The sequence below is a fragment of the Magallana gigas genome, chromosome 6 (genome assembly GCF_963853765.1).
Source record: "Magallana gigas chromosome 6, xbMagGiga1.1, whole genome shotgun sequence".
NCBI lineage: Eukaryota > Metazoa > Mollusca > Bivalvia > Ostreida > Ostreidae > Magallana > Magallana gigas.
In genome coordinates, this window is record NC_088858.1 from 31,005,012 (window position 1) to 31,030,176 (window position 25,165).

Below are 25,165 nucleotides of genomic sequence, written 5' to 3' on the forward strand. Positions count from 1 at the left end.
CATCAATGTCCAGTATGTGATTTGTTTTTTTGGAAATAATCAATAAACATCAGATAATTTTTTGTGAGAGGGAGAAAAATATATATATGTAAGTAACCATAAAACAGTCCTCTATTTTGTCTGTAATATGTAATTTGTCTGTAATTTGATCAAATCTATAAATGATTTTTTTTTGTTTCTTGTTGTGATCTGATTTTTGATAGTTTTTCTCCTGATTCATGAAGTTTGTCTTTTACATTGTTTATTTTTGCATACTTAATATATATATTGTGTGTAATTTCCTATTTTCCAAGGACTTAGGGTGCTAAAAGACATAAAGAAATGCTGCCAAAAACTTTTTCTTCATGAATCTGTAGGTTTAGCTCGTTCTTTTTCCCGCACACTGGTTCTTAGAGCTCGCTATAATTATTTTTATGAGGTTTCTACTTCACTGTCTTTTAAAACGATGATTCGACAGTTTTAATTTCAAGGCATAACAACCATCTGCAAACAACAATTACTTATTGAATTATAAAGTCAATTGGAAGAATGAGATGACTTTCTGTACATGTATGGCCACCCTTATTAGTCCTTTGTCGTATGTCAGTTGTCGTGCATAAACTTTTCAACATATTCTACTTCATATCATAAATGTGTGTACCAAGTGTAGGCAGGAACATAAATTCCGGGTGTAAGGAAGGGGCCCTGTTTGTCAAATGGTAAAAAAAATAAGTGTATTCACCATTTAAAATATTGAATACTACAGAACTGAGTATCTTGCATTCAAACTACAGGTTGTATAAGAACATGTGTATACGACTATAAGTACTTTAAGTGCCTTTGCAAAATTTCAGACCCAAAGGTGTTCGGAACTCTTGTGTTTAGGCAGAGTGCTATTTTGATAGACATGTATAATGACTTTATACATTTTGTCTAGAAAACTTTGTACATGCTACCGAAGATAAAGAAGACAATATAAACTCATAGGCACATGTATAATGATGCAAGAGGCCTCTTTAAAAAAATTGATATGTATTGCTCCTGTTTTAAGAGTTTTTGAGCCTGCAGTTTGTAGATGAAAAACAAATCTTCAGATGCCCAACACGAGCCGCCTTTAAGTTACATTTTCTTCCCGATGAACCACGTTTCCATTAAAAAATGGTTACAATTCCGCAAAAATTGCCAAGTTGTCATACTTGTAGGCGTTCGACTAGGAACTTGCATAAAAGGTAGTTTGTTTGAGCCCCTCTGTGGTTACTTGACGTTGTGTGTTGTGTACTTGAGACAGGACACTTTATCTGTGTTGTCTCAGTCCACCAAGCTGCAATTATTGTGACCGGATTTACAGTTTCTCAAGTGAACTCAATGGTCATGGCCATTTTTAGACTGTAATGATCTCTTTTAAAAGAAGAGCTCCATCAAATTATTGAAAATACCCAATTTAAAAGGTAAAGTAATGGATTTTTTCTTATTTTGGTTATAGTTTATAGCTTTACAATTCATATCTTAAAGTTTTAGGAAGATGAAAAATTTGTTGACCTGTAGCCTCCTTAAAGGCTGAATTATACATGTTCTAACGGTACATAACCAATAAGGTCAATGGGTCTTTTGTCTTGTTCTTGGAAGTCGAACGCTTTGCATCATTCATGACTCACTGACTCATTTCATAATACCTTAATATAACCATTTCTATAGAATACCTAGTACAAGGAGAATAACTCTAGCAGCGTACGGAATTAAGTTATTTTGATTTATCAATTAAGGAACTATCAAAGAACGTAAAATGATGTTTATTTTTTTTATACAAACAGTTATAAGAGCAAAAAAGAAGGTCTGAAGTTTTGTTTAAGTTTATTTCAAAAGGAATGGTATGTTTCTTCAGCTAAGAAAAGTTCTGTCTTATGTTTCCATCAATTTTATAAGCATCAATCTTCAAATTTATCTAATCGAAAAAATTAAATGCTTCCTGAATATACCAAATATAATTAATTATGCTACTACAATTTATTAAGTTCCATAAATCCAAAGGAACCTTTGATATTTATACTTATTCCATTGTGTTACTTGCAACCAAACCATATTTTCCACTTTCACATAAAAAAAAAACCGAAAAATCTTAAAGGAATCATGGTTTCGAAAATTATCTCTAATTAGGGAATATGAATGGTCGTTTACTTTATCAAATCACAACAACAGGTTTTTAATTTGATACTACAACGAGATCCATGCATATCATTGATGAGAAGGTGATTGTTTCCTATGGGGTGATGCACCTTACAGCAGTGTACTTGCGTCAACGGTTTCAAGTCTTGGCCGTACTCTCGAATAGAAAGAGGAGAACTTAAATTCCATCTCGGGTTCGAATCATCAATCGGACAAAAGTCAACTAAAGCACTCCCAAAATCACTCAACACAGAAATAGGTTACATGATTTATATAAAGTGCATGCAGTTGATTTCAGTGCTTCGTAACAAAAAACTGTAACAAAACAGTCCGTCAGTAATATGATACCTTTCTATTCCCCCTTCTGTTTTTCACTAACCGGATTTTTTAAATGTTTCAAATGAAGAAAATAATTTTGTCACTTGGAGCTTGGACACGGGTCGCCTGGTTTTCAATAAACCTTTGATTCGAATTTCATCTATTGGGTGCTCATGGTTTACAAATGTAGTGGTTTAGAGTCTGTACTTTGTCCTTGATGAACTGTCTGAAGCCAGGTATTGTTACGACGTAAACAAGAGGATTAAACACCGAGTGTAGAATGGCGATACCAAACAAAGTAGAGCGAATAACGGCACTGACTTGTCCGTCGAAAAATCCCTCCACGAGAAGGCAGAAGTAATAGGGACAGTTCAAAACAACATGTAATAAAACAATTATAGACACCGTCTTTAGTGACTTCAGATTTCGATTTCTTATTGTGTAGATAAAATTGTTCGATGTTTTAAATCTCTCGTTGTTAGATGAATCTACTTCCAGGCGTTTGATATCAACTGAGTTATCGCTCTTGACGCCTGAAGAATGGCTTCCATTCTGTGCTTTGATTGATGATTTCGTATTCGATTCCTCCCGAGATTGCTCTTTCCCTTTTTTCAGCGATTTCTCTGATTTCTCAGATGTCTTTACTGGGAAAACACAGATGGGTTTAAAATCGGGCCCGTCTAAGTTATTCGTGTTTGATTTCACTTTCTTAGTCGTTGTATTTGGTTGTTGAAAATACTCATTTGAAGGGCCAAAGTCAGTTTGAAATTTAATATCACCATTTTGTCCATGATGAACACATAGACTTCTACCCGGTAGTTGGTTGTGCTTGTCATCGCCTTCGCCTGTTACAACTTCAGTATCATTTTTGGAAATAGCCATTTCTCGAATGGTCACCAGACTGCTGTTGGAGACATTGTAGTTGCATGCTTCTGTATTTGATCTGGTTGTTACACTAGGTGGCTTAACATCGATGTTGGGCCCTGGATGAACTCTTCTTACTAACCGATGTGGTGCATACAGCTTAAACCCAACAACGATGTACATAGCAATCAAGACGAAATCACAACTCAACAGTATCATGCTGTGGATTTTGAAGTACAATTTGTAATTTTCTTTGAAGATATTGTTCACATTACATAAGATAGACGAAGAGTCTTTTCTTACAAGCACCAGAAAGGATACAGATGTGGTCAATAATGCAAGAAACCAAGTGAAAATGATGACCAAAATTGCATTTCTGAGTTCAAATTTGAACACAGTGAGGCTGTTTTTATTGATCGCATAGTATCGTAGACACCCAATGATGAGAACATGGAACGTGGAGGCAAGCACACAAGTCATATATCCTGCCAGAGCCACGGTACATGAGTCGTAACTTACGGTATAATCGTTGGCCATGTACGAAATCAACGGCCGAATAGACACCCCTGTGAGAAAATCTGTGAAAGATAGACTTATGGTGGTCAAATTGTAGCCACTTTTCCTGAGGCGCTTGCTGAATAGAGCAACAAAGAAGACAAATCCATTGAGGAAAATGGCCATACACGTCACTATTCCTGTTGTTACTTTCCCAACTAGATTCAAATCTGCGCTACTGCAGCACTCAATCAGGGTCGAGTTGTTCGTCATCTTTAGGTCATGTTCGATGTGAGTTCTACAATGAATAAACATTTCTATGATATACAGTTTTAAAAGGATTGTCTCTACATTCAACATTTTTGTGAATATGACTTTTTAGATTTAGGTCACCAAAACAACAGGAAGTGATAAGTTCTCATATGAGCCCAACCCCTGGGTAAACAACGTCCTGATATAAAAAAAAATCATCGCATGAAATTATCCTTCTCATTTAACAATATATTGACTAAGTAATCAAAGATAACTGTGCATTCTCACCCTTTGTATAAACAACCAAAACACACGGTTACGTAGTTTATTATTTTTCTCAAAATACGTATCTCTGTATTTCTACATATTTATGGTTTTACCAAAAACACCAAAATATCGAATGATATTCGATACGAATACCAGTCAGTACTGTCGACGTATAAATACTGTTAATAATAGCCGTTGTAAGTTCTTTGATTTCTATCATAATGTAACTTGTACAAAGTTCGAGACGATTGTAAACGAAGGGGTTTAAACATGTTATAATGCTGGGTAAAAGATCAAAATAATGGAAATATCAGTTCATGCCGTCTTGAGTAACTATACGAATCGGTACAATTTTCATATTCATGATGGTAAATCAAATCAGCATTACAAAGCTGTAACCAAAAAAAACTTCTTGGTGTATCAACATTATAAAGTTTATATCATTATTTTATGTTACGAAAAAATTATTTATCATGGGAGAAATCGATATGTCGAACAGTGTTTTTGTTACTATAATAATAGTGTGCCCCTAAAAAAATGGCTGACACGCAAGCAATACCACACCGGTAAGATTGGTACATTCGGAGTGGTGGCTGTGCATAGCATCAGGTGGTAGTCCCGTTACGAAGAAAACACCACGAAAGTAAGGAAACTTGACAATTTTTATATGTATAGGCAGGTTAGAACCAAAATTTAAATTTACGGAATGAAGCAAACAACAAGCTGCTACCTCCGACTGTTAAAAGTTGTGTCTAGTAAGGTGTTCTGATTTATCAAACTTGCCTTCTCACCTTTATGGGAAACAAAATTATTCATCAAAAACGACACTCAGACAGTTACATTTGTAATATCTCAATTGATTATAAAGTAATGCTGTAAATAATTGGCGTCATTTGTAAATCCTCAATCAGTATATCTGTTGATGCAGGTTTGTAGCTCCCGGTCTGAATAAAAAATCGATTGGACGAGCTGTGCGATACGTAATACATTTCCTTTTGGCAATTGCAATTTACTACTGATATAGTCTTTTTTATTTGCCTCAGACTATCTTTAAGACTCTAACCGAGCTTGGAAATGAAAAATGTTAAAATCAAGTCGCCATTTTCACATGTTAACAAACAAACTACGTTACTTCACTTTACGGGGCTTGTGACGGTGTTTAAAAAATATCAAAGGCAAGTAAAGTGATGATATCTGTAGTAAAATTTCTGTTGATTTTTGAAATCAATTATTTGTGTAGAAAATTGTTTTAAAATAAGATAACCAAAAAAGCCGAATTTTTTAACACGTACGAGCTACAGTAATCCATCCGCATTTTTAAGACCAGAAGCTAAAGACCTGCAGCTATATATTTTTCTAAAGAAGTACATGTACATGTAAATTAGGCTCCAAAAGCAACACACTTACTCGAAATATATGTTCAAAACTGAAATGTATAAAATATCACGAAAAATGAAATGTTTTTACTGAGGGTGACTTTCTTATACCATGGGAATTATGAAAAATTATAGTTTGTGATTTTCAGGAGGATTTAAGGATTTAAGATTTCCTTAAACGGTAATGCAAATATTTACAGCGGCTTTAATTTGACTATGTGCAACAACTGAAAAGCGTTCTCTCTCTCTCTCTCTCTCTCTCTCTCTCTCTCTCTCTCTCTCTCTCTCTCTTAAAGGGATTTCTTCAAGCCTTTGTTGACAAGGATGCATAATTTACAAAGCTTCACCTCTAATTACTCTACAATTAGAACATCGGTCTATCCAAAGCTGGCAATGGAATAATCTGTCTTTTGGAAGAAACCATGCGTCTTCAATGTGTTTTCATCAAAAGAATGCATTAGTTTTTTATAGATATTTCAACAGTTCAAATTCTATTTGTGCTCAAATATGCACTTCCAAAGATTAAAAGAAACCTGATGGCATTTAAGCAGCACTTAAGAATTGGCTTGACGTGTTTGACACTAAATGTGAGATCTAAATTCGAACCAATACAGCTTCTAGATAGTTGTATAACCCGATGAATTATATATATATATATATATATATATATATATATATATATATATATATATATATATATATATATATATATATATATATACTTGTTGTCAAAGCGTCGGTTTTCTCCTCTTTCCTATGATAATGTCCGAAGAGGTAAAAATTTCCTGAAGCATTATTTCAAAAAAAAAAAAGGGGGAAACGTCCAAGTAGGTAATTAGCATCAACTCTTTTGATCTCTTTTATGAATACCTTAGTTATACAAAACATTTAATACCAACCCCAACATTTCTTTTACGTGTAAATTGTCAGAAAAGTATGCTCCTGATAACCTTCCATGCTCAAAGGCAAAATTGCAATCCACTTTGCTGCTCAATACAAATTATTATATAGTACACAAATATATACGTAGTTAAACTTATACAGATGTTGAAAGACCTTGGGTCACGGTGACCGTCTATCTGATTGTAATGGAACAAAAACGGTCTTCAGTCTCATACCCGGTGGACTATCTACATTTGTGATTTGTAATACCTCTCAATGGTGTCAAAAACACTCATTAAATCGATCTAATTTCGCATACTATTTTTGATTACACACCTATATTCCACTACCCGCTTAAGGACTCCTTAACGAGAGCTCTATTAATTGTTATTTTCACAATACAGTTGAGTGTATAAAAAGCTTTTGCGTGGCTAATTCATTCTACTCAGCAGTCAGTGTTACTGATATGAATAATCGAAACTTACAGCTTAAGTAACTTGTTGACTTATTGTAATATGACCGCGGGTTTTCAGCAGGATTGAAGCAGTTCATGAAAACAACTTGAAATATTCACTTACAAATGAAGGCAGGAGTTAAAGACAGAAAAATGCATGTTGATTTCCAAGACGCTAAACTTTATAGTCAAAAATGGAATAGACAGGATACGCCAAATTACTTTTGCTACAAACTACCCAAATTAAGACCATGATTCTCTCAGACAAAATGGTATGAGCCATCCTACTGCATATAACAATTAATTTGCCAGTAACAAATTGGAAAGGATGAAAAATTATGAAGGCGATGGGTATAAAGTAGTATTCCTTGTACATGTATATTGCCAATTACTAGATCTCGTGTGAAAATCATATTCAGATGATAATTGATATCATTTTGATTAAAGGTTTTCACGGTCTAACCTCAAACATGCAATCTGATTTGATGTACAGAATCATTGCAATGGAGTGACAAAAATCAGGTACAGTAATAACCGCTGCACTCGTGATGGCGACTATGTGGGTGCAGTCCAGAGGCGAGAAAAAACACAAAAAAGAAAGGAAAATCTGATTTTTATTTAAATATGCATTGACAGGTTAAAAGCAAATATTGAATTTTACAAAATAAAGCAAACACTCCTACCTTCTACCGTTTAGTGTTCTGATTTCTCAAACACTCTACCTCTTTCGGGGGATCTAAGATTTTTATTTAAAATGGCCAATATTATGACGTGTAAAAAGTTGTTTATTCGAAAATCTTATGATGTACATTCAGAAATCTTGTGATGTATGTTCAAAATTGGGAGGTGTATTTTAAAATTATTGTCTTGTGAAGCATGTTAAATATCTTGTAATGTATATTCAATAATCTTGGTGATGTATATTATGTTCAATATCTTGTGAAGAAGACTTTGGGATGTATGTTCAAAATCTTGTAATGTCTATTGTATAATCTTGTGATGTATGTTCAATAAATTGTGATGTATGTTCATTGAATGTTCAATAAATTTTGATGTATAATCAAAGTTTTGTAATTTATATTTACAAGATTATTGAACATAATTCATTAAATTATTGAACACATATTTTTGCTTTTCAACTTAATGACGTTGGAGTTTAACAATGGTTTTCAATTTCGATATCAAATTCAACTGTTATCGTGCCAAACAGGCACTATTTATTTTATTATATTGAATGTCTTAATTTTAAAGAAAACTATACTGCTTTTATATAGGAATGACTTGAATTTTACGCGGACTGTGCGCGCATAGTTTCCGCGCATGTACATGTTACTATTCGTTGTGTTACCCGTTTCCAATTGTGTAACTAACGCTTCGGGTAAAAGAACGGAATATAAACTGCGTTTGATTCAATCAGATTTCAATTTTTAATTTAAAAGTATAGTAAATTAATATATTTATTATTCAGTATATGGATATAAAAATATAGATTTGTTCATGTTGCATACTTGAGCGGGAAAAAGTTGATAAAATACGAAATACACGAGGGTGTTATTCAGACTCGTCAGGATATAATCACACAGATCTGAGAGGACAACTTAAGATCTGTCAAGTTGACTGTTAATTTAGCGTTTATATCGCATCACTATTTCTGTCAAATCAACAAGAATTCTAACAATTGATTTTTATTTCATGGAATAGTCGACTTATCAGTTTTATGTTATTCTAGAGAGAGAGAGAGAAGAAAGTGACGTTGTTTTGTCTGATCCTTTTGTCGACTTGCCAGAAAATACATGACGATAACTGAATGGCACAAAATGGGCTTGATCACATTTTTGTTTTGAATTTAAACATGAACTTGAACATGTCGACAAAAATATCAGAAGTTAACAACAAGACCTGATAACAAATCAGAAAACTGATAATAACTATGCCATTATAATGTAGTTGCTTTATACTGTATATGCATGTGTCTTTTACAAAAATTTAGATTATTGAGAATCAAAATTTGTACATGACAATAATAAGGACACATGTAAGAACGAAGTTTTCCAATTTTTTTTTTTTTTACAAACAAGTACAAATGCTTTCTTATTTAACTTAATTTAACAACAATGATATACTAACGTACAAATTGTAGATGTAAAATAGATCTTGTTCAGCAAACAAACGGTCGATATCATGTTGTCTATAAAACATATTCTAGTGCAAATACACATGCAAATGGTATCTGGTGTTCAATAAATTGTCCGGACAGATTCGGACAAACACATTCGTTTTGCATTGAAGACAGTCACTCATCTCCTGTAAGGTGAAATTCTCTGGGCTTCTCTGGGCTTTATACAGAGTATAATTTAGAAGAATTTGAAGACGGACGTTTAAATCTAGATAGCGCTTGTCATTAATAAATAACTTTAGAAATGTGCGTTTTCTTTTTTTTTTATTTAGATTATTATTTTTAATTACTTTATTTTAAAATAAATCTTAGGTAAACTTTTTACACAAAAAGTGTTGATTTACGGTAGAAACATGTAAGATTTTATTTTACTATCAAAATATACATGTAGTCCTTTAACAAATAGTGAAAATTCACATTATTCTGAAGATTATACTAGTATATAGAATGGACAATTAAGAAAGTAAAGAACGTTTTCATATTGATGATCATGCAGGGACATTTTAGACAGGAACTTAATATACTGTATACAAAATAATTTAGTTAAATCGATGACATAAAGTTTTAACTAAAAGTTATTTCGAAACAATTATGTTTCAAACTTTGTTATATAAGAACATGCTACAAATATATCATTTTTTAAAGATGAACTTTAAACTATCCAGCACTATCACTATAAAAGATCATTCGGTTTTAAAATACGTACTTACCCGATACGATGTTTGCGAGTTAAACTCTCTAAGCGTGGTGATATTCATCCGATTCTTTAAGCTGAATAACTAGTATAACAAGGTATATTGTGCTACGAGATTTTATTGATTTTTGTCAATTCTTTTCAATCGTAGGCCGAGTTTGAGGAAACAAAATATGATATGATGATACATTTTCAATATATTTTTTATATAAAAGATTACATTTACATGTATTTAGATACCAACTAGAAATAAAGATTTTAAACTAAGACATTTTTTTCAATTTCGTTGCGAAACACAATGTCAATAAATCATGTTTACATGTAACAAATATTTTAAATAAATTCAGGAAGTATTTTACTTTATATTACATATATTGGATAAATACCTTGGATTAGATCAAACAGTACGAAATACATGTATGCCTTACATACATGTTCTCTCCTTACAAACTTTTGCAATATAATAAAGCCTAACTTTGGCCTAATAAGCAAATGGACTTGCAGTATCTGATCAATATATTTCTGTTGATAGTATGCCATTGTAGCTAGAATCATTTTAACAGGGCCTTGGACTTTCAGTAGGGCGTCTCTATCTATTTCTTGCGTCAAAACAAGTTTAAGATGATGTTTGTTTCGAGTGAAATATACATGTACTCCGATTGCGTAGTCTTAGCTCAAAAGCCAGACAAATCTTGTTGATTTCAAAGAGCAATTCCTATGTGGCCTACAATGAAATATACAGGCCTACGTCACATCGCTGTTTGACACCAACTACCCAAACTCCAAGCTCTTGTTAAAATTGGTTCTATAATAGAAGCTGCGATGTAAACTTTTCACATTTATTTTTGATGCCTTTAGTCTAAGTCATTTTCAATGAAAAGACAATGTCTCTAAAGTGAATTGAATATATAAAGATAAATTAAATTGAGTGTATTAAATTTAAATTATTTTTCCCAGGAAAATTACTCTCCAAATGTCGATCCATCTACTTGGATGCGTCTTTTGTTCGCTACAGAATTCTAAAAAGTTCAAAATCGAACTCCAATAACTGGGCCTATTGAGGGATGTAAATTTAAGGGGAATACTGGACAACAAAAGTCAAAGTTAGAAAATATAAAATATGTAATAGAAGGTTTGGAACTGCAACAAAAATGTATATGCTGTAATTTTTTACCCACAAATTTCACAAGTTTTCGACAAATAATTTAGCATTGTTTATAAAAGCACAACAAATTTAAGAGAGTGCTCGAAATGACGTCCCATTTTATGAATGCTAACATCAAGTCAATTCCTCCCAACAGCCACTGTAAGTATCCCATTTTCTCAATTCTGCTCACTATTTTAAGAATATGTTATTTACCTTGTATTCGTCACAAGATGGCGATTCAAATGTTTTGTTAAACTGTTTGTATCAATCAACTCATATGTGTATCGTCATAGCTCAGAGGATAAAGTATCAAGCTTGCAATAAAAGATAAACAAAAAAAAGTATCAAGCTTGTGAACCGCAGAACATGAGTTCATATTTCCCTTGGGGCTTTTCTTAATGTTAATTACATGAAATTTTTGAAAATATAATTTTTTATCCAAAATTGCAAGTACTTTTGCATCATGTTATCAATCATAATCAAGTAATAATTTTCTCTGATTTGAGAAACTACTTCGAAGTGTAGTTAGGCACCTTAAACAAATTAATGAATAGATCGTAAAGAGCAAGTAAAACTAACTAAATTATTGGTAAACTAATTGATTTATTGTTATGGTACTGTCCTTTTCAAAAATTTAGATTACAAATGTTGATTCCCAATAATCTAAATTTATGTAAAGGACAATACAATTCAGCATTGAATGCTAATTTTGGGATGTTGTTGGTCCTATAACACATTAATGCTGTGTAAACGAATTGAATACCCCACGTAAGCGCCCAACATTTGCCGCTTAACGTAAAAATCCTACGGCCACTCTCTAGGAATATGTTTCACATCAATTCCTTAAATTCCTTAATTCCTAGAATTCAACTCGTATTTCCAACAAGAGGGGGAGTATGTCACTGGGTTAACAGGTGTGTGACTGTAAGTTAATATATCGGGTTTCAATAGCTCAGTGTTTAGAGCGCTGTCACGGTACGCCAGAGACCCCGAGTTCGAGTCCCAGTTGAGACTGGACTTCTCACTACCTGTAACATTTGGCGCCCAACCTACGAATCACACGGCCGCTCCCTAGGAACATTTTCCAAATATTTTCTTAACTCTTATCGTAAAAAAGCTTTAAAGCATTAATAAACGCTCTTAGTCAGGAATATGAAACATACCATATGGAACAGCCATATTAATATTTTATTTAGTTCGCTTCCGCTACTAAAAATATAGTGCTAAAAACTGAGAAAAGAAATATCTGCTTATCAAGAAGGAGATATGATTTAAAGTACAGATCAAATAAGTTTTTGTAAGTTTGAAAGTTTCATTTAATCTTACAATAATATAAATACACTCAAAACGAGTCACGACTTCTTTATTTGTGTTCTTGGCGCATGAATAGGCTAAGTGTACTCACAGAAATTTGTCGCAGATTTCCAATGCAAACATAAGGGGAAATATACACTTCATATAAATAATATTCAAAAATGTACATAAGTACGTTATAAAGATAAAAAGAATAGCCAAGTCTTCTTATATGGAAATTTGAGTTCCCCTTCATCATGGTTATTTCATACAGTCCGTGTTTTTTCTTATGTTGCTGAAGGTTTCTACCTATCAATGAACTGGTTTAAACCGGATCGTGTGGATATCAGACCTGTCTGTCAGTTTCTACAGAGCTATGAATTACAACCAAAATTCGTAAGAGATAGGGGGAATCATAGTAATTGAATGCAAATGATTCTATAATATTTGGGATGTATATCGTATCAAACCATGCAAGTTCATGTACCTGTGACAAAAGCGTTAAAAAGATTCAAAGAAATACCTTTCAAACGTGCATGGTATTTCAGTTAGTCCAATAACAAAGATTCATTATTAATAGAAAGCTGTAGGCATTTGGTACATATATCAGAAAAAAGCGAAATTAAATAAAAAACGAAACGGAACGAAATCTACCAGCGTCAGAGGAGTCTCCAGCTATTGCATCTGCTGCTTTGTTGCCAGGAAACCAAGTTTGTTAAAGTTTCTTGTCGTAGGCAACGTCTCAGTTGCTTTCGTGATTATACAATGTAATTAAAATGGCAAAACACAATGGCAAAAACCAATCAGACATTAACGCATCAGAGTTTAACAAGGACATAAAATAATGAACTGATTTAAAAAAAAAAAGTCGTGTTATGATTCTCAAAGTAACATTTATTTCAAAAACAAAATACACGACGTCCTTGAAATGTTTTTTTTTTTTTTTTCAAGGAGGGCTCGATGGTCGGTGGCCATTTTGAGACTGTATTTATCTCCCTTAAAAGGGGAGATCTTTATAAGAATATAGGAAAATGTCCAATTTTAAAATGTAAAATATATAGATTTTTGTTTTACTAAAAAATAGTTCATAGCTAAAGAAAGCATCTCTAAATTTTAAGGAAGATCTGATAGCTAATTGGTTGACCACCCAGCCCCCTTAAAGTTATATATATATAAGATGTAGATATGTATACAGTAGGATTGATCTTGATGATGATTTAATGAAGAACTTTGAGATCTCATATACAGCATGCTAATTGGTTGACAACAAGCCTCCTTAATATACAGTAGGATTGATTTTGATAATGATTTAATGAAGAGCTTTGAGATCTCATATACAGCATGACAACTTTCTTCGTTACTGAAAATAGTGTTAGGTATTATTTGATATCTCCATGAATATAGCATACGATTTGAAAACGACTTAAAAAAAATACTTCACAAATTATTAACATGGTACAATCAATACTAATGCCAAATATTGTGGTGGAAAAGATATACATTTACAATCAGATGTAAAACGAACATAATGAAAGACAAAAAACACATAAGATAAACATACTTAAAGCAAATTAGAACAAATATGTTCTATTCCTTACCTTAATACAATACAAATACGGCTTCATATAAGATAGCTTTTAAAGCATTAATATCATAATATGGTTTGCTTGTTTGCTTTCGAAATTAATATTTTCCATTACAATGATAAGGAAAAATGAAAAAAAAACAATGTTTGCAAAGCTAGCTTCAGCAGAAAATCGTTTCTCAGTACTTCATATCATTTTTAGCTCACCTGAACCGAAGGTTCAAGTGAGCTTTTCTGATCACCCGTTGTCCGTCGTCCGTCCGTCCGTCCGTCCGTCCGTCTGTCCGTCCGTCTGTAAACTTTTCACATTTTCAACTTCTTCTCCAAAACCACTCATCCAATTTTAACGAAATTTGGCAGAAAGCATTATTATATTAAGGAGATTATAAATTGTAAAATTCAAAGGGCAATCCCTTTTTAAACGAGAAATAATCATGAAACTGTGAAAAAGGGGGGGGGGTATCTTTTAAAATCTTCTTCTCAAGAACCGCTGCTCCAAAAATACCAATATTTATGTGACAACTTCTATATATAAGGCAGATTCTAAATTGTAAAAATGGTGACCCTCAGTCTAATACTGGGACCCTTAGAAGGGTTCAAACTATGTGTTGTAAGCGTGTTCTGATCGTGTGTTCATTTATATAAGATCGGGCTCGTTATTCGGAATTACGAAACGGAAGCTCTTTGTTTGTACTAACTAACCGCCATTTTGAAGAAGATTTCAGACGTCAATTTTGATAAAAGAAAAGTTTGTGATTTGCCGGTTTAACTATAAGAGTAACGTTTTTAACGAAGAATGATATAAAGAATATTTTATGAAATAGTGGTAAATCGTAGTTCCGAATTCAGCTCTACAGTAAACTATCAGCATAATCACCATGCCATTTGTTTTTACACCGCGTTTTCAAGATTCTTTTTTTTTTTATACTTAAAGCTATTTAATTTGTCATCGATTATTGGAATAATTGTTGCGTAATTTAATTGTAAAGTTTACCGATCGAATCAAACAAGTGCAACCACGACCTTGGTAAATATGAATGGTACTGATATCGGAGAACAATGTTACTACGATTTGTTTTTGCAATGAAAGATTAAAATCGGGGTTTGATGTTCTACAGACGTTTATATCATGTTGATGCTACATTTTGACAAGCATAAAATGAAATAAAAGAAATTGTTTTTGTTTTTCAATGTTTTGTTTATTATTAATAATTAGTTTGCATGACTGTATTGCATTTGGAGTAAACATAATTTTAATTTTAAGCTGTGATAGCAGTCTAACAATTTTTACGATAAATTGTCAGGCCAATCAACATCAAAATTGTTAGGCTGATTTTTATGGACCCTTATTTTTAAAATATGAACTATAAAGAACAATATTTATTGTTATATTACTGGCGTGCGACCAGTTCTCGCCGAGTACCATTTCTCGCCGGGACATTGTGGCGTCATTTTATCAACACATAAAATTATATACGAAAACTGACGTCACAATATACTGGCGAGAAATGGTACTCGGCGAGAAATGGTCGCACTCCAGTAAGGTTCTCGGACACTGCTAAGGCAAGAAAAACAAATATGTGTGTTTCCTATTTCATCAGATTTTAAAATAGGGTAGGTAGTTTTTTTTTATGAGCTTTTCAGTTTTCCCCTTTCCTAGCATATGATTTTTCTATACATTAATAAAATGTATTTTACAGGTGGAGCAATTGTGAATAGTGACAACATGCGAAAGATGAAATTGTTATTATCTTCTTTTTATGTATTGTTTAATATATGGCAAAATCTTGAAATATATAAGTTTTACAATATTTATTAAGAGTTCACATCATAATAAACCCTTTCGAAAAAAAATGATGCAAGGACTATTGTTCAGGTGAGCGATTTGTGGCCCATGGGCCTCTTGTTGTTTAATAGTCTCATAGATACATTTTGCTGCTGAATAAATGACTCACAAATTAAACTATAAATGTTCTCAGGAAGTTTTGCTTGTATATTATACATCAAATCCATTTTAAATCTTTAATATACATAGTAAATGAAGAAGATGTGTTTCTACTCCTTCAGAACGTTCGCATTGGTGTTTCAACTTCATGGAACATGCGATACAAAATATATAGTAAAAAGGACGATTCCATTTCCGTTCACTTGCTTAGAATAAGTTTGACGAAATCTGAAAGAATCAAAATGGTTTTTATAATTAAAGAATAAGGAATCATTCCTTAAGTATTATGAGGTGATCCAAAACGGTAAGGAGTGATAAAATTTAATAAAACTATATGATAGATTTGACCGTATTTGATTACCTAAATAAGAATGCTTCCTTATTTCTTACATGTATATCTTTATAATTTTCAGCAATTGAACGATTAAATATTAAAAAAGTTATTGATGACCTGTATTGGACCATACATAACAAACTTGATTCGTAGTGTTACATTATATCAAAGAAAAAGACACTGGATGATGTAAATATTAAAAAATACGATCAAGTAATAAAGATAAGGTTTATGAATGTATCGATTTAAGCAAATATAAACAAGTGGTTATGCAGAAAAATTTGTTTTGCTTTAACATTGATCCAACGAGATTAATGAAGTTGATTTTCTTCGCTATACATGCATATGATGGGGAATCTTACATAACACGAATTTATTCAACAGAATGCAAGTGAAAGTACAGAGTCAAAATGACCATTGCAAATGTACAGTTATTTAAAATATATAGAAAGTACAAGACTAGTATGAATCGGTTGTTGACTATTGATTGCCTACTCTGGACAAACCTTCTAATAAATAAAAAGGACTTTAGACTCTAGATCGTTAAATTTTGTAAAAACATCAAAAGTAATGAGGATGAAAAAAAATATATCGTATTGGGGAACGACCTTTTGATTGTGGTTAGACCAATAATCCATTGTGTACATATAAGATTTATTACCTTCATAATGAACCTCCCCCTTCCCGTCGTCTGCTTCCTGTATCATTTCCGCTACTTCTTCATCTGAAAGTTTTTCTCCGTGGTTTGTCATTATTTGTCTTAGCTCGATTAAGGTGATATTCCCACTGCCATCTTTATCAAACGCCCGGAACGCCTCGCGCAAATATTCCTCTGTCTCTGGGGGTTCCTTTGTTTTAACGGCCAAAATTTTTATCACTTCCGTAAAGTCAAGTTTGCCATCTGCGTACACAAAAAAACATGCAATCTGCAAATTTGTTTTTCGAATTAATGGTCTTTTTTTAAAACAACTACTAATTACCAAGAAATGATGATCCATAAGTTTTTAATATGATATGCTATGTATTTGATAAGTATTTTAACCTGAAATTCTTAATAAAAAGCATTTTTTTTTTAATACAGTCCAAACAACAATATACCACAATTAAAAATGATTTTAAAGAAAATGTTTAACATTTGAATGATGTTATAATGTACACAAATGTTTCAAAACTAATGGTTGTATTTTCAGTTCCCATTACCAAACCAAAGCCAACAATAGATGTGCATGTGCTAAAACATGTAGTTGTTCAATAGTATTACCCCGAGTGTTTGCTGTAATTTGCTAGATAATGAACCAAAAGGAACTGTATATGATTATGTTTAGCAATTGTCGTTGGGATACTTGCATTTTTAGATAACCAATGGATGAGTCTAATTTTTTTCTTTTTACACATGCATGTACGTATGTGTAAAAGAGAATCAAATTAAACGAATCGTAAAGAAAAAAACTTCTCAGGTGTATAATTTTGCAATAACATTAATGTATTTTAAAAAATTACTTCAGCAATTCGCAAGATTGCTGAAAAGAGATGATTATACATGTAAGTCGTTAGAGGCTATTGGGGTTTTTTTTAAATCCAGCGACACGTACGTACTGTCATGAACATACACATTAATATTATCATATTTCCCGTGGTTATAGTTAAAAAAACAAATTCGGATGATAGTTTAAACTTCCCCTCGCACGAAATTCTTGTCAATTCACACCCGATACACGCAATTACGTAAAAAGCCATCTACATGTCCTTGCATGTAGTAAACCTAATAGATCGTTATGATCTTCTTTGAGTAAAGTCGCTGTCAGAAACCCATTGTTAGGAGTAGACAATCTTAAAATCTGACAGTGGACAACAAAGGTCGAATAACAGGTAAATCCGATTAACAAAAGTCGAATAACAGGTAAATCCGGTTAAAAAAATTGAATTAACAGTTAAATCCGGTTAAATGGGGAAAAAAATCGACCATCCCTTATTTCTTTTAAGACTCGAATTGGAATTAACGTTCTGTATGATGAGAAAGAGTCGGTTAAGACATATTATATATTTATTACCTAATCAAAGAGATTTTGTTGTTTTATAACAAATACAATATTTTGTATGTGTATTCAGGTTTGAAAGTGATCTATTGAACTGCCGGTCAATAGACTGCGATCTATTAGACCACCGGTCAATATACTGTGATCTATTGGACCGCCGGTGTAATGAAGAATAATGAACGGTAACCCCGTAGAATAATGACCGGGGGTCATTTTTTGACGTAGAATAATGACCCCCCCCCCCCTTCCTGAAGATTGACTGGATTTTTCTGAAGAAAAAAGACACAGGGGTTATTTTTCTTCATGTTAAACATGAAGAAAAATGACCCCCGTAGAAAAATGACCCCCACTGTAAACAAGAATAGAAATTGGTTACCGCGTATCCAAGAATAGACTGTATTCTTTTAGAGCAAATGTGTGAAGAGTACCTGACTGTAGTAAATCTTAATAGATAATAAACACTGATCGATTATAATAAGAAGAAATTGTTTCTAAAAGCGTTGATAAGGGGTTTGGGCTCATATTAGGGGTTTATATCCTCTTTGATTTTGATCACACGATCTTTACTGCATCCAATGTTGTCAATGCTCATACAAACTATTGATGCTTTAATCATCTTGATATTCATAATAGTATGTCGATGATAAAGTAAAATAAATTTTCTTTTCGAGTACTCTCAGTACTTTGATGATTTTTCTTATTACATTTTATGTTGAGTATATAATGATTAGGCATAGCTAGCACTGGTAAACATATATGTCACCTGTACACATTAAAATATTTATAAACATTCATAGTAATCGCGATAGCCTAGCGCATGCGTTCCAATAATAGCATGGATTAATCGGAAAACCTTTGCGAGTACGGTGCCTGCATTAAATTCTATGTAATCGACCGAGACTTGCTGAATGCAATAAAAAAGGCGAAGGCGAAAGTGCGAAGATGCGAAGGCGAGAGTGCGAAGTTGCAAAGGCGAAGGAACGATTGTAGTATCGCTCCTTCGCCTTCGCACCTTCGCCATCACATCTTCGCGCTTCGCACACTCACATCTTCGCCCTAAAGGCGAAAGTGCGAAGGTCGTAGAGGCCCTTTCGGAACACCATAGATACATGTAAACGTAATCGTTAGATGACAACCATACCCCGATGCATACGTCAGTATCTTGTTATAACGGAAGGATTTTTATTTTCTAAGATATACTCCTTCTTTCACTTTAACTTTATATTTGAATATGAATTATAATTTCTGGTACTTTATGTAAACTGCAGTAAAAATTACAATATTGTAAAGACTATTACACAAATAATAAAAAAATATACTGAAACACTTTAATCTGTAAGGGGGTCATTATTCTACAGGGGTCACTTTTCGTCATGTAGAGTGTGCTCATTTTTATGAAAATGACACTTATTCTTCAGGCGAAAGAGTAATTTTTCTACGTAGAATAATGACCGGGGAGTCATTTTTCAGCGTAGAATAATGACCGGGGGGTCATTATTCTACGTCGAAAAATGGCCCCCGGTCATTATTTTACGGGGGTCATTATTCTACATTACACCGGCCAATAGACTGCGATCTATTGGACCGGCAACGTATTTCGGGAAAAGTTTAATTGCTATAAGATTAAAAGATAACTGTATAATGTTTTTTTTACTATTGTTCTTAAAAATCTTTTAGGTCATCTTGGTATTGATTAACCATGATCTGAATGCATAATGGTATAACCCTCTGTAATTTAGAATTGTGAATACAAAATACTAAAAACGGAATTAGGCAACAAAACAATTATTTAATGCCTGAACAGTCAATAAACCCGAACATTTTTCCCGAGGTGCTGGGAACTATTGCCCGAGGTCAACTACAATATACTCTTGGGTGTTATTTTTATTTTCTCTATAAAATTTCAATCATATATTCATCGTCATTTCTGCGTGTAGATTCTTTACTCACTAAAAGATAATCGCATGCCCAGAATAGAAAAATTGTATTTGATTCGTTCATCCACGGGAATCGTATATCTACAAATTAGGTTTAAAGTGCTATGAAAATACAATGTTGTACTTATACCAAATTAAAGAGGAGTATAACTCATATAAAGTGTCTTCAGAACTGAAGAAATGTGTTCGACAAACAGCTTATATATATATATATATATATATATATATATATATATATATATATATATATATATATATATATATATATATATATATATATATATATATATATATATATATATAGCCTTCATCAATAACAACATTGTGCAATGTCATTTACTACCCATCAACCTCCTAATTAATTTGTCTAGGAAAGCAAAATAAAAAACTTGGAACGAAATGATACCTTCCGATTCGTCTTCAATATCTAAGGACAAAGAGATAAAGTTGATATTTATGCTTGATTTCGTGTCTGCCAAAGGATCATGACGCGTTCTAAGACACCGGGGTTCACAAAGACTTACTTGAATATGTTTGTCCTTATTTAAATATCAATATCCATAATCGTGATCTAACCTAAAAACTCACCCAAACACACATACACAAATTAAACGAGTTTATTCGTAGATCATACCTAAACAAAAAAACCTGGAAAACCTGGAAAAGTGAAATATTTATATAAAAACTCTCTCTCTCTCTCTCTCTCTCTCTCTCTCTCTCTCTCTCTCTCTCTCTCTCTCTCTCTCCAAATTGGTTAAAACAAATTACGATTCTCTGCTACACACTACAGACACGTGGGGCTTGGACACTCCCTTCTCTTCAATATTTTTTTGAAAATATAAAAAAATTAAGCTGAAACACACCTTTATTATCCCAATCCCCAAATGCATATCATTTCTCCGATAATGTACCCCGTCTCTACGATCTATTTCTAAATATCGCCCACAAAACACACACACACATCGCCCACAGTCGGAAAACGCGAGGGAGGGGGGGGGGGGGGGGGAGGGCGTTGTTCATGCCCTGGGTGCCTGCGTTATATACCGTTACAGCCATGAATATAAAATTTGAATTTACAATTCCGGATTATTCTTTACATCGAATGACCTTTAACCTTACCGTCCACGTCTCGGTACTGATTTATTAGGTCCTCTATTTCCACTTCCGTCGGATTCAGTCCCATTGATCTCAGTACCTTGCCCAGTTCCCGTACGTCTACAAACCCATCACAGTCCTTGTCAAAGAGACTGAAGATTTCTCGCATTTCTGACAATTATCAAAAAATTAGTTAAGAATAAAAATCAATTCAGTATGACCGTGCAAAGTAAAATTTGACCATTATCCTTCAAAATATATGATCTAATATGAAGAGGTTTTTTTACTATATTTTGATCATCAAGAATTATTTAAAAAACATTATTCTAAACGTATGTTGTTTCCTTGTCCTTGTTCAAAATGACGTTATCATATCATAGGGCAAAATAGAACGCTTTTCTAACGTACATGTATGTCATAAACACTACTTAAACTCCATATTCCTTTCTGATTTTTTTAATTGATATGAAAGCTTAGATTTGCAATGCACTTAGATTCACAATTTTTAAGAACAAGAGGCCCACAGGCCTTGACGGTCACCTGAGTACCATAGCTCTAAGAATGACTGTCAGAGTGTCCCATATTTGCATTTTAAGCTTCACTTTGAAGTCTAAACCGTAATCTGAGACACCAGCTACCCTGATTTTATTCATTGATATTTGACAATAATCATTCATGAAAAGGGGAAAGGGTTTGTGCAAGAGTCAGAGGAATCTCAGATTATCTCAGATTATCTATATCTTAGCCCGGGGCCAATAATTGTAAATTTTGGTAATAAGAGACCTACATTTTATTTCTACTAGCATACAATACACAGGATATTAAAGTAGATTTCCTAAAAAGAACATATTTAAGTCTATATTGCCAAGTGACAATTTACCATTTAGTTTTCCAGATGAAGTTAAATTTGTTAATGTATGACATACAGCCATTACCCTTATTGAAAATTCATATTCAATATACGGTCATATTTATACCCCACCCCATTAAAAGCATCAACTTTAACATTAGGATATTATGAACAATTTATAATGCATTACTATCTCCCACGACTTAAATAGTACATATTCTGAAAAAATATCATTAAATCAAAACATTTTCACTATGTTGCCATATTGGCCCAGCCCAAGGGCCTGAATCCCTGTCTCAGAGACACTATATGTCTCAATTTTACAATTCTGGTAGAGGACTTCATGGACATGATAACAATGCATTTAGTTGTTCTCAAATTATTGAGAAAACGGTTTTCTATGATTTAATAGTTTTACACCGTGAATGGCCATATTGTTCCTACCCTATAGTCTGATGAACTCCTGCCTCAGGGGCCCTGAATTTCATAATTCAGGTAGAGGACTTCGTGGACATCATAACCATACATTCAGTTTTTCACAATTATTCATGGGAGTAGAGAAGATTTTCTAAGATTTTATACATTTACATTTACACCATATGGCTGCATTGGTCCTGCCCTAGTTCTGAACCCCTGACCAAGGGCCATGAATTTCACAATATTAGTAGAGAGCTTTATGGACATTATAACTATGCATATAGTTTTTCCCCAAAATTTGTGGGAGGTAAGTAGAGAAGAATTTTATTTTTAAAATGTGGCCTTTTTCAGCATATTTGGTCCCGCCTATGAGGTCCTGAGGTAGTTAAGCCATGAATTTCACAATTTAGATATAAGCTGAAAATGTAAAATGGTTAAGGTATGGCGGACGACGGATGACGCACGACGACGGACGAAGACTGAGTGCAATAGATCACGCGAGTGATTCAGGTGACCTAAAAGTAAGTACATGCCCAATGCTTGCATCGCTTTTATTCCAGTTTAGTGTAACTGTTACGTAACTAATTAACTAAATCATTTCCTGGCCCGTTAATTTGATCCTTATATTAATGCTTTAACTAATAAAACGGGAACACGTGCACTTCACATGGTTGTCTGTATTTATAGGGATTTGACTGTCGCTACATGCTTTTTTAACTATTTTTGTAGTTGTGATAAATGAATCATTTTCCTTATTCCTGATAAGAAACGTCTTGTCCCCCCCCCCCCCCCCTTTTACCATGTAATCGTTATCAAATTGAACGGGAAAACAGACCATATTTGATTGGAGAAGCAAAAAAAACCCCATAAATATCTAACTTGTAATAATTTGATGAGTTCAGAGCAAATGAGTCAAAGATGAAAAAATAAATCATGTTATCATTAAAATATATAAAAATTTGAAGTTTGAATTCCCCCTGCAAGACTGTCGTCTATAGAAAACTATCATGACTGTTGAATTAATACACATTTGGGCGATCATTAGTACATTTATGAAATTTTAAATATTGGAATCCAATAACTTAGCTCAGTTCAAATTGAACACATTTGTTTACACTGATTGCGCAATAACACATATTTATACAATGCTTATAAACCGTGTGGCTTTTTGCTAATAAACTATCCTACTATACACCACCCAAATTCACATCCTATTTACTCATTATCGAAAAGCTTGCCATGTCTTTTACACATACTGTTAAAGTTTTTACTTACATTTTTTTGTAAACCGTACATTTAAAAAGAAAAATATGTTTAAAACAATTTGAAAAGAAACAGGTTTAAAACTTACCTGCGATCTGCTCTTCTGATAAATTCTCCATGTCCGTCTACCCAAAAAAAATGGTAAATCGCCATTTACATCTTCATACCAAATTCAAAAACTTTTTCGATGTTTAACCGTGTTATTTACCGATCCTAGTATCTTAAAGCTCAGATATAAGCTAATTTCAAATTGATTTCAAGTGTTCCTGTTTGTTGAACAAACTTGCAATATCAATAATGCATGTAATATATTTGTATAACTCGCTATTTGATTATTGATGTTTTTTTTCCCTCGTAAGACCTAAATTCGTTTGCGGAAAAAAAAATCAATTATAATCGAGAAAATAACACGAGTTTAATTGATATTCAATTCTAGCGTAGTGGTTTTGATTACACAATGGAACCATTGAAGTCAATATACAAATACTTACGGTAAACTATGATTATGTTTCCCTCCTAAAGAATCTTTTTAGCTCCGACATTCTTCTCCAACCGAGGACGAGAGATAGGAAATGGCAACGAAGCAACAATTTTTTACCAAATTGGGCACATTATGTGTCGCATTGGGTTTCTTCTATTTCTATATTTTTTTCTATGCGAGACAATATCGCTATTATTTTTCTTCAGTCGATTTATGCACACACGGACACAAAAAAAAATCCAATTGCTACCGACCATTTGCTTTCTATTGTCAAATAAACGGTTTTTTACGGTGTGTAATCATGCAGTGTTTCCAAATATTGACTCTATGGCAATAACAGTAGGCATAACTTGATAATAGACGTGGTATTTTCCCATAAATGTTTATGTGTGTTCTTGTCTGATAGAAACTGCACTTAGCCGCTCTATTGTTGCCCCTTTTTTAAATTCTTGTTCAACTTCAACAAATACCCCCAAAAAATATATATCTGTTACACTTTAGAACCTTTTATAATACCGCGCTCGCCGATCAAAAGAAACGATTTCATGTCCTTTATCTTTACAAAGTTATGGAACCCATCTTCCCAAGTCATTGTTAGGTCAGAAAATTAAGATTTGATTAAAAAATCCGATCATTCAAAGAATGTAATGAAGAATTGAGATTAGTTGGTCAGTAATTAAAAAAATGCGTTGACCTAGATAATTTCTTTGTAATTCGTTTAAATAACGTTAGTTAGCTGTTGAGAGGTTTGCATTTCTGGTCTGGCGTGCTCAAAAGAAACAATTTGTTTAGAAATCATTACCTGTTATACACTGCAAAATCGACTGGAACGCGTTTTATTTATAGACAAAGATACCGTACA

At 33.1% G+C, this 25,165-nt stretch overlaps 2 protein-coding genes across 3 annotated transcripts; both read right to left on the reverse strand.

The window, feature by feature from the left end:
* Positions 1–1,814: 1,814 nt before the first annotated feature.
* LOC136276169 (tyramine receptor tyra-2-like) lies at positions 1,815–10,002 on the reverse strand. The gene is made up of 2 exons (XM_066087299.1): positions 9,937–10,002; positions 1,815–4,117 (listed from the first exon to the last, which is right to left on the reverse strand). The coding sequence occupies exon 2, from the start codon at positions 4,090–4,092 to the stop codon at positions 2,632–2,634; it is 1,461 nt and encodes a 486-aa protein (XP_065943371.1). The 5' UTR covers positions 4,093–4,117; positions 9,937–10,002; the 3' UTR covers positions 1,815–2,631.
* A 5,852-nt stretch (positions 10,003–15,854) lies between these two features.
* LOC105328007 (calmodulin) lies at positions 15,855–24,652 on the reverse strand. Of its 2 annotated transcripts, XM_066087301.1 has the most exons (6): positions 24,314–24,652; positions 23,911–23,947; positions 21,317–21,463; positions 20,604–20,624; positions 16,886–17,125; positions 15,855–16,118 (listed from the first exon to the last, which is right to left on the reverse strand). In XM_066087301.1, the coding sequence occupies exons 2-6, from the start codon at positions 23,939–23,941 to the stop codon at positions 16,090–16,092; spliced, it is 468 nt and encodes a 155-aa protein (XP_065943373.1). In that variant the 5' UTR covers positions 23,942–23,947; positions 24,314–24,652; the 3' UTR covers positions 15,855–16,089. The 2 variants fall into 2 exon arrangements, with proteins under 2 accessions (XP_065943373.1, XP_065943374.1); XM_066087302.1 differs by lacking the exon at positions 20,604–20,624 and having other exon boundaries at positions 24,314–24,639.
* Between the last annotated feature and the right edge of the window lie 513 nt (positions 24,653–25,165).

What these genes read in the sequence shown, in the direction of transcription:
- LOC136276169 (XM_066087299.1), bottom strand. Translation starts at nt 4,092, where the DNA reads ATGACGAACAACTCGACCCTGATTGAGTGCTGCAGTAGCGCAGATTTG.
- LOC105328007 (XM_066087301.1), bottom strand. Translation starts at nt 23,941, where the DNA reads ATGGAGAATTTATCAGAAGAGCAGATCGCAG. An exon ending in ATCAGAAGAGCAGATCGCAG is followed by an intron (nt 21,464 to 23,910) that starts GTAAGTTTTAAA and finishes GATAATTGTCAG; the next exon opens with AAATGCGAGAAATCTTCAGT. An exon ending in TATTGAAGACGAATCGGAAG is followed by an intron (nt 17,126 to 20,603) that starts GTATCATTTCGT and finishes TTGTGTACGCAG; the next exon opens with ATGGCAAACTTGACTTTACG.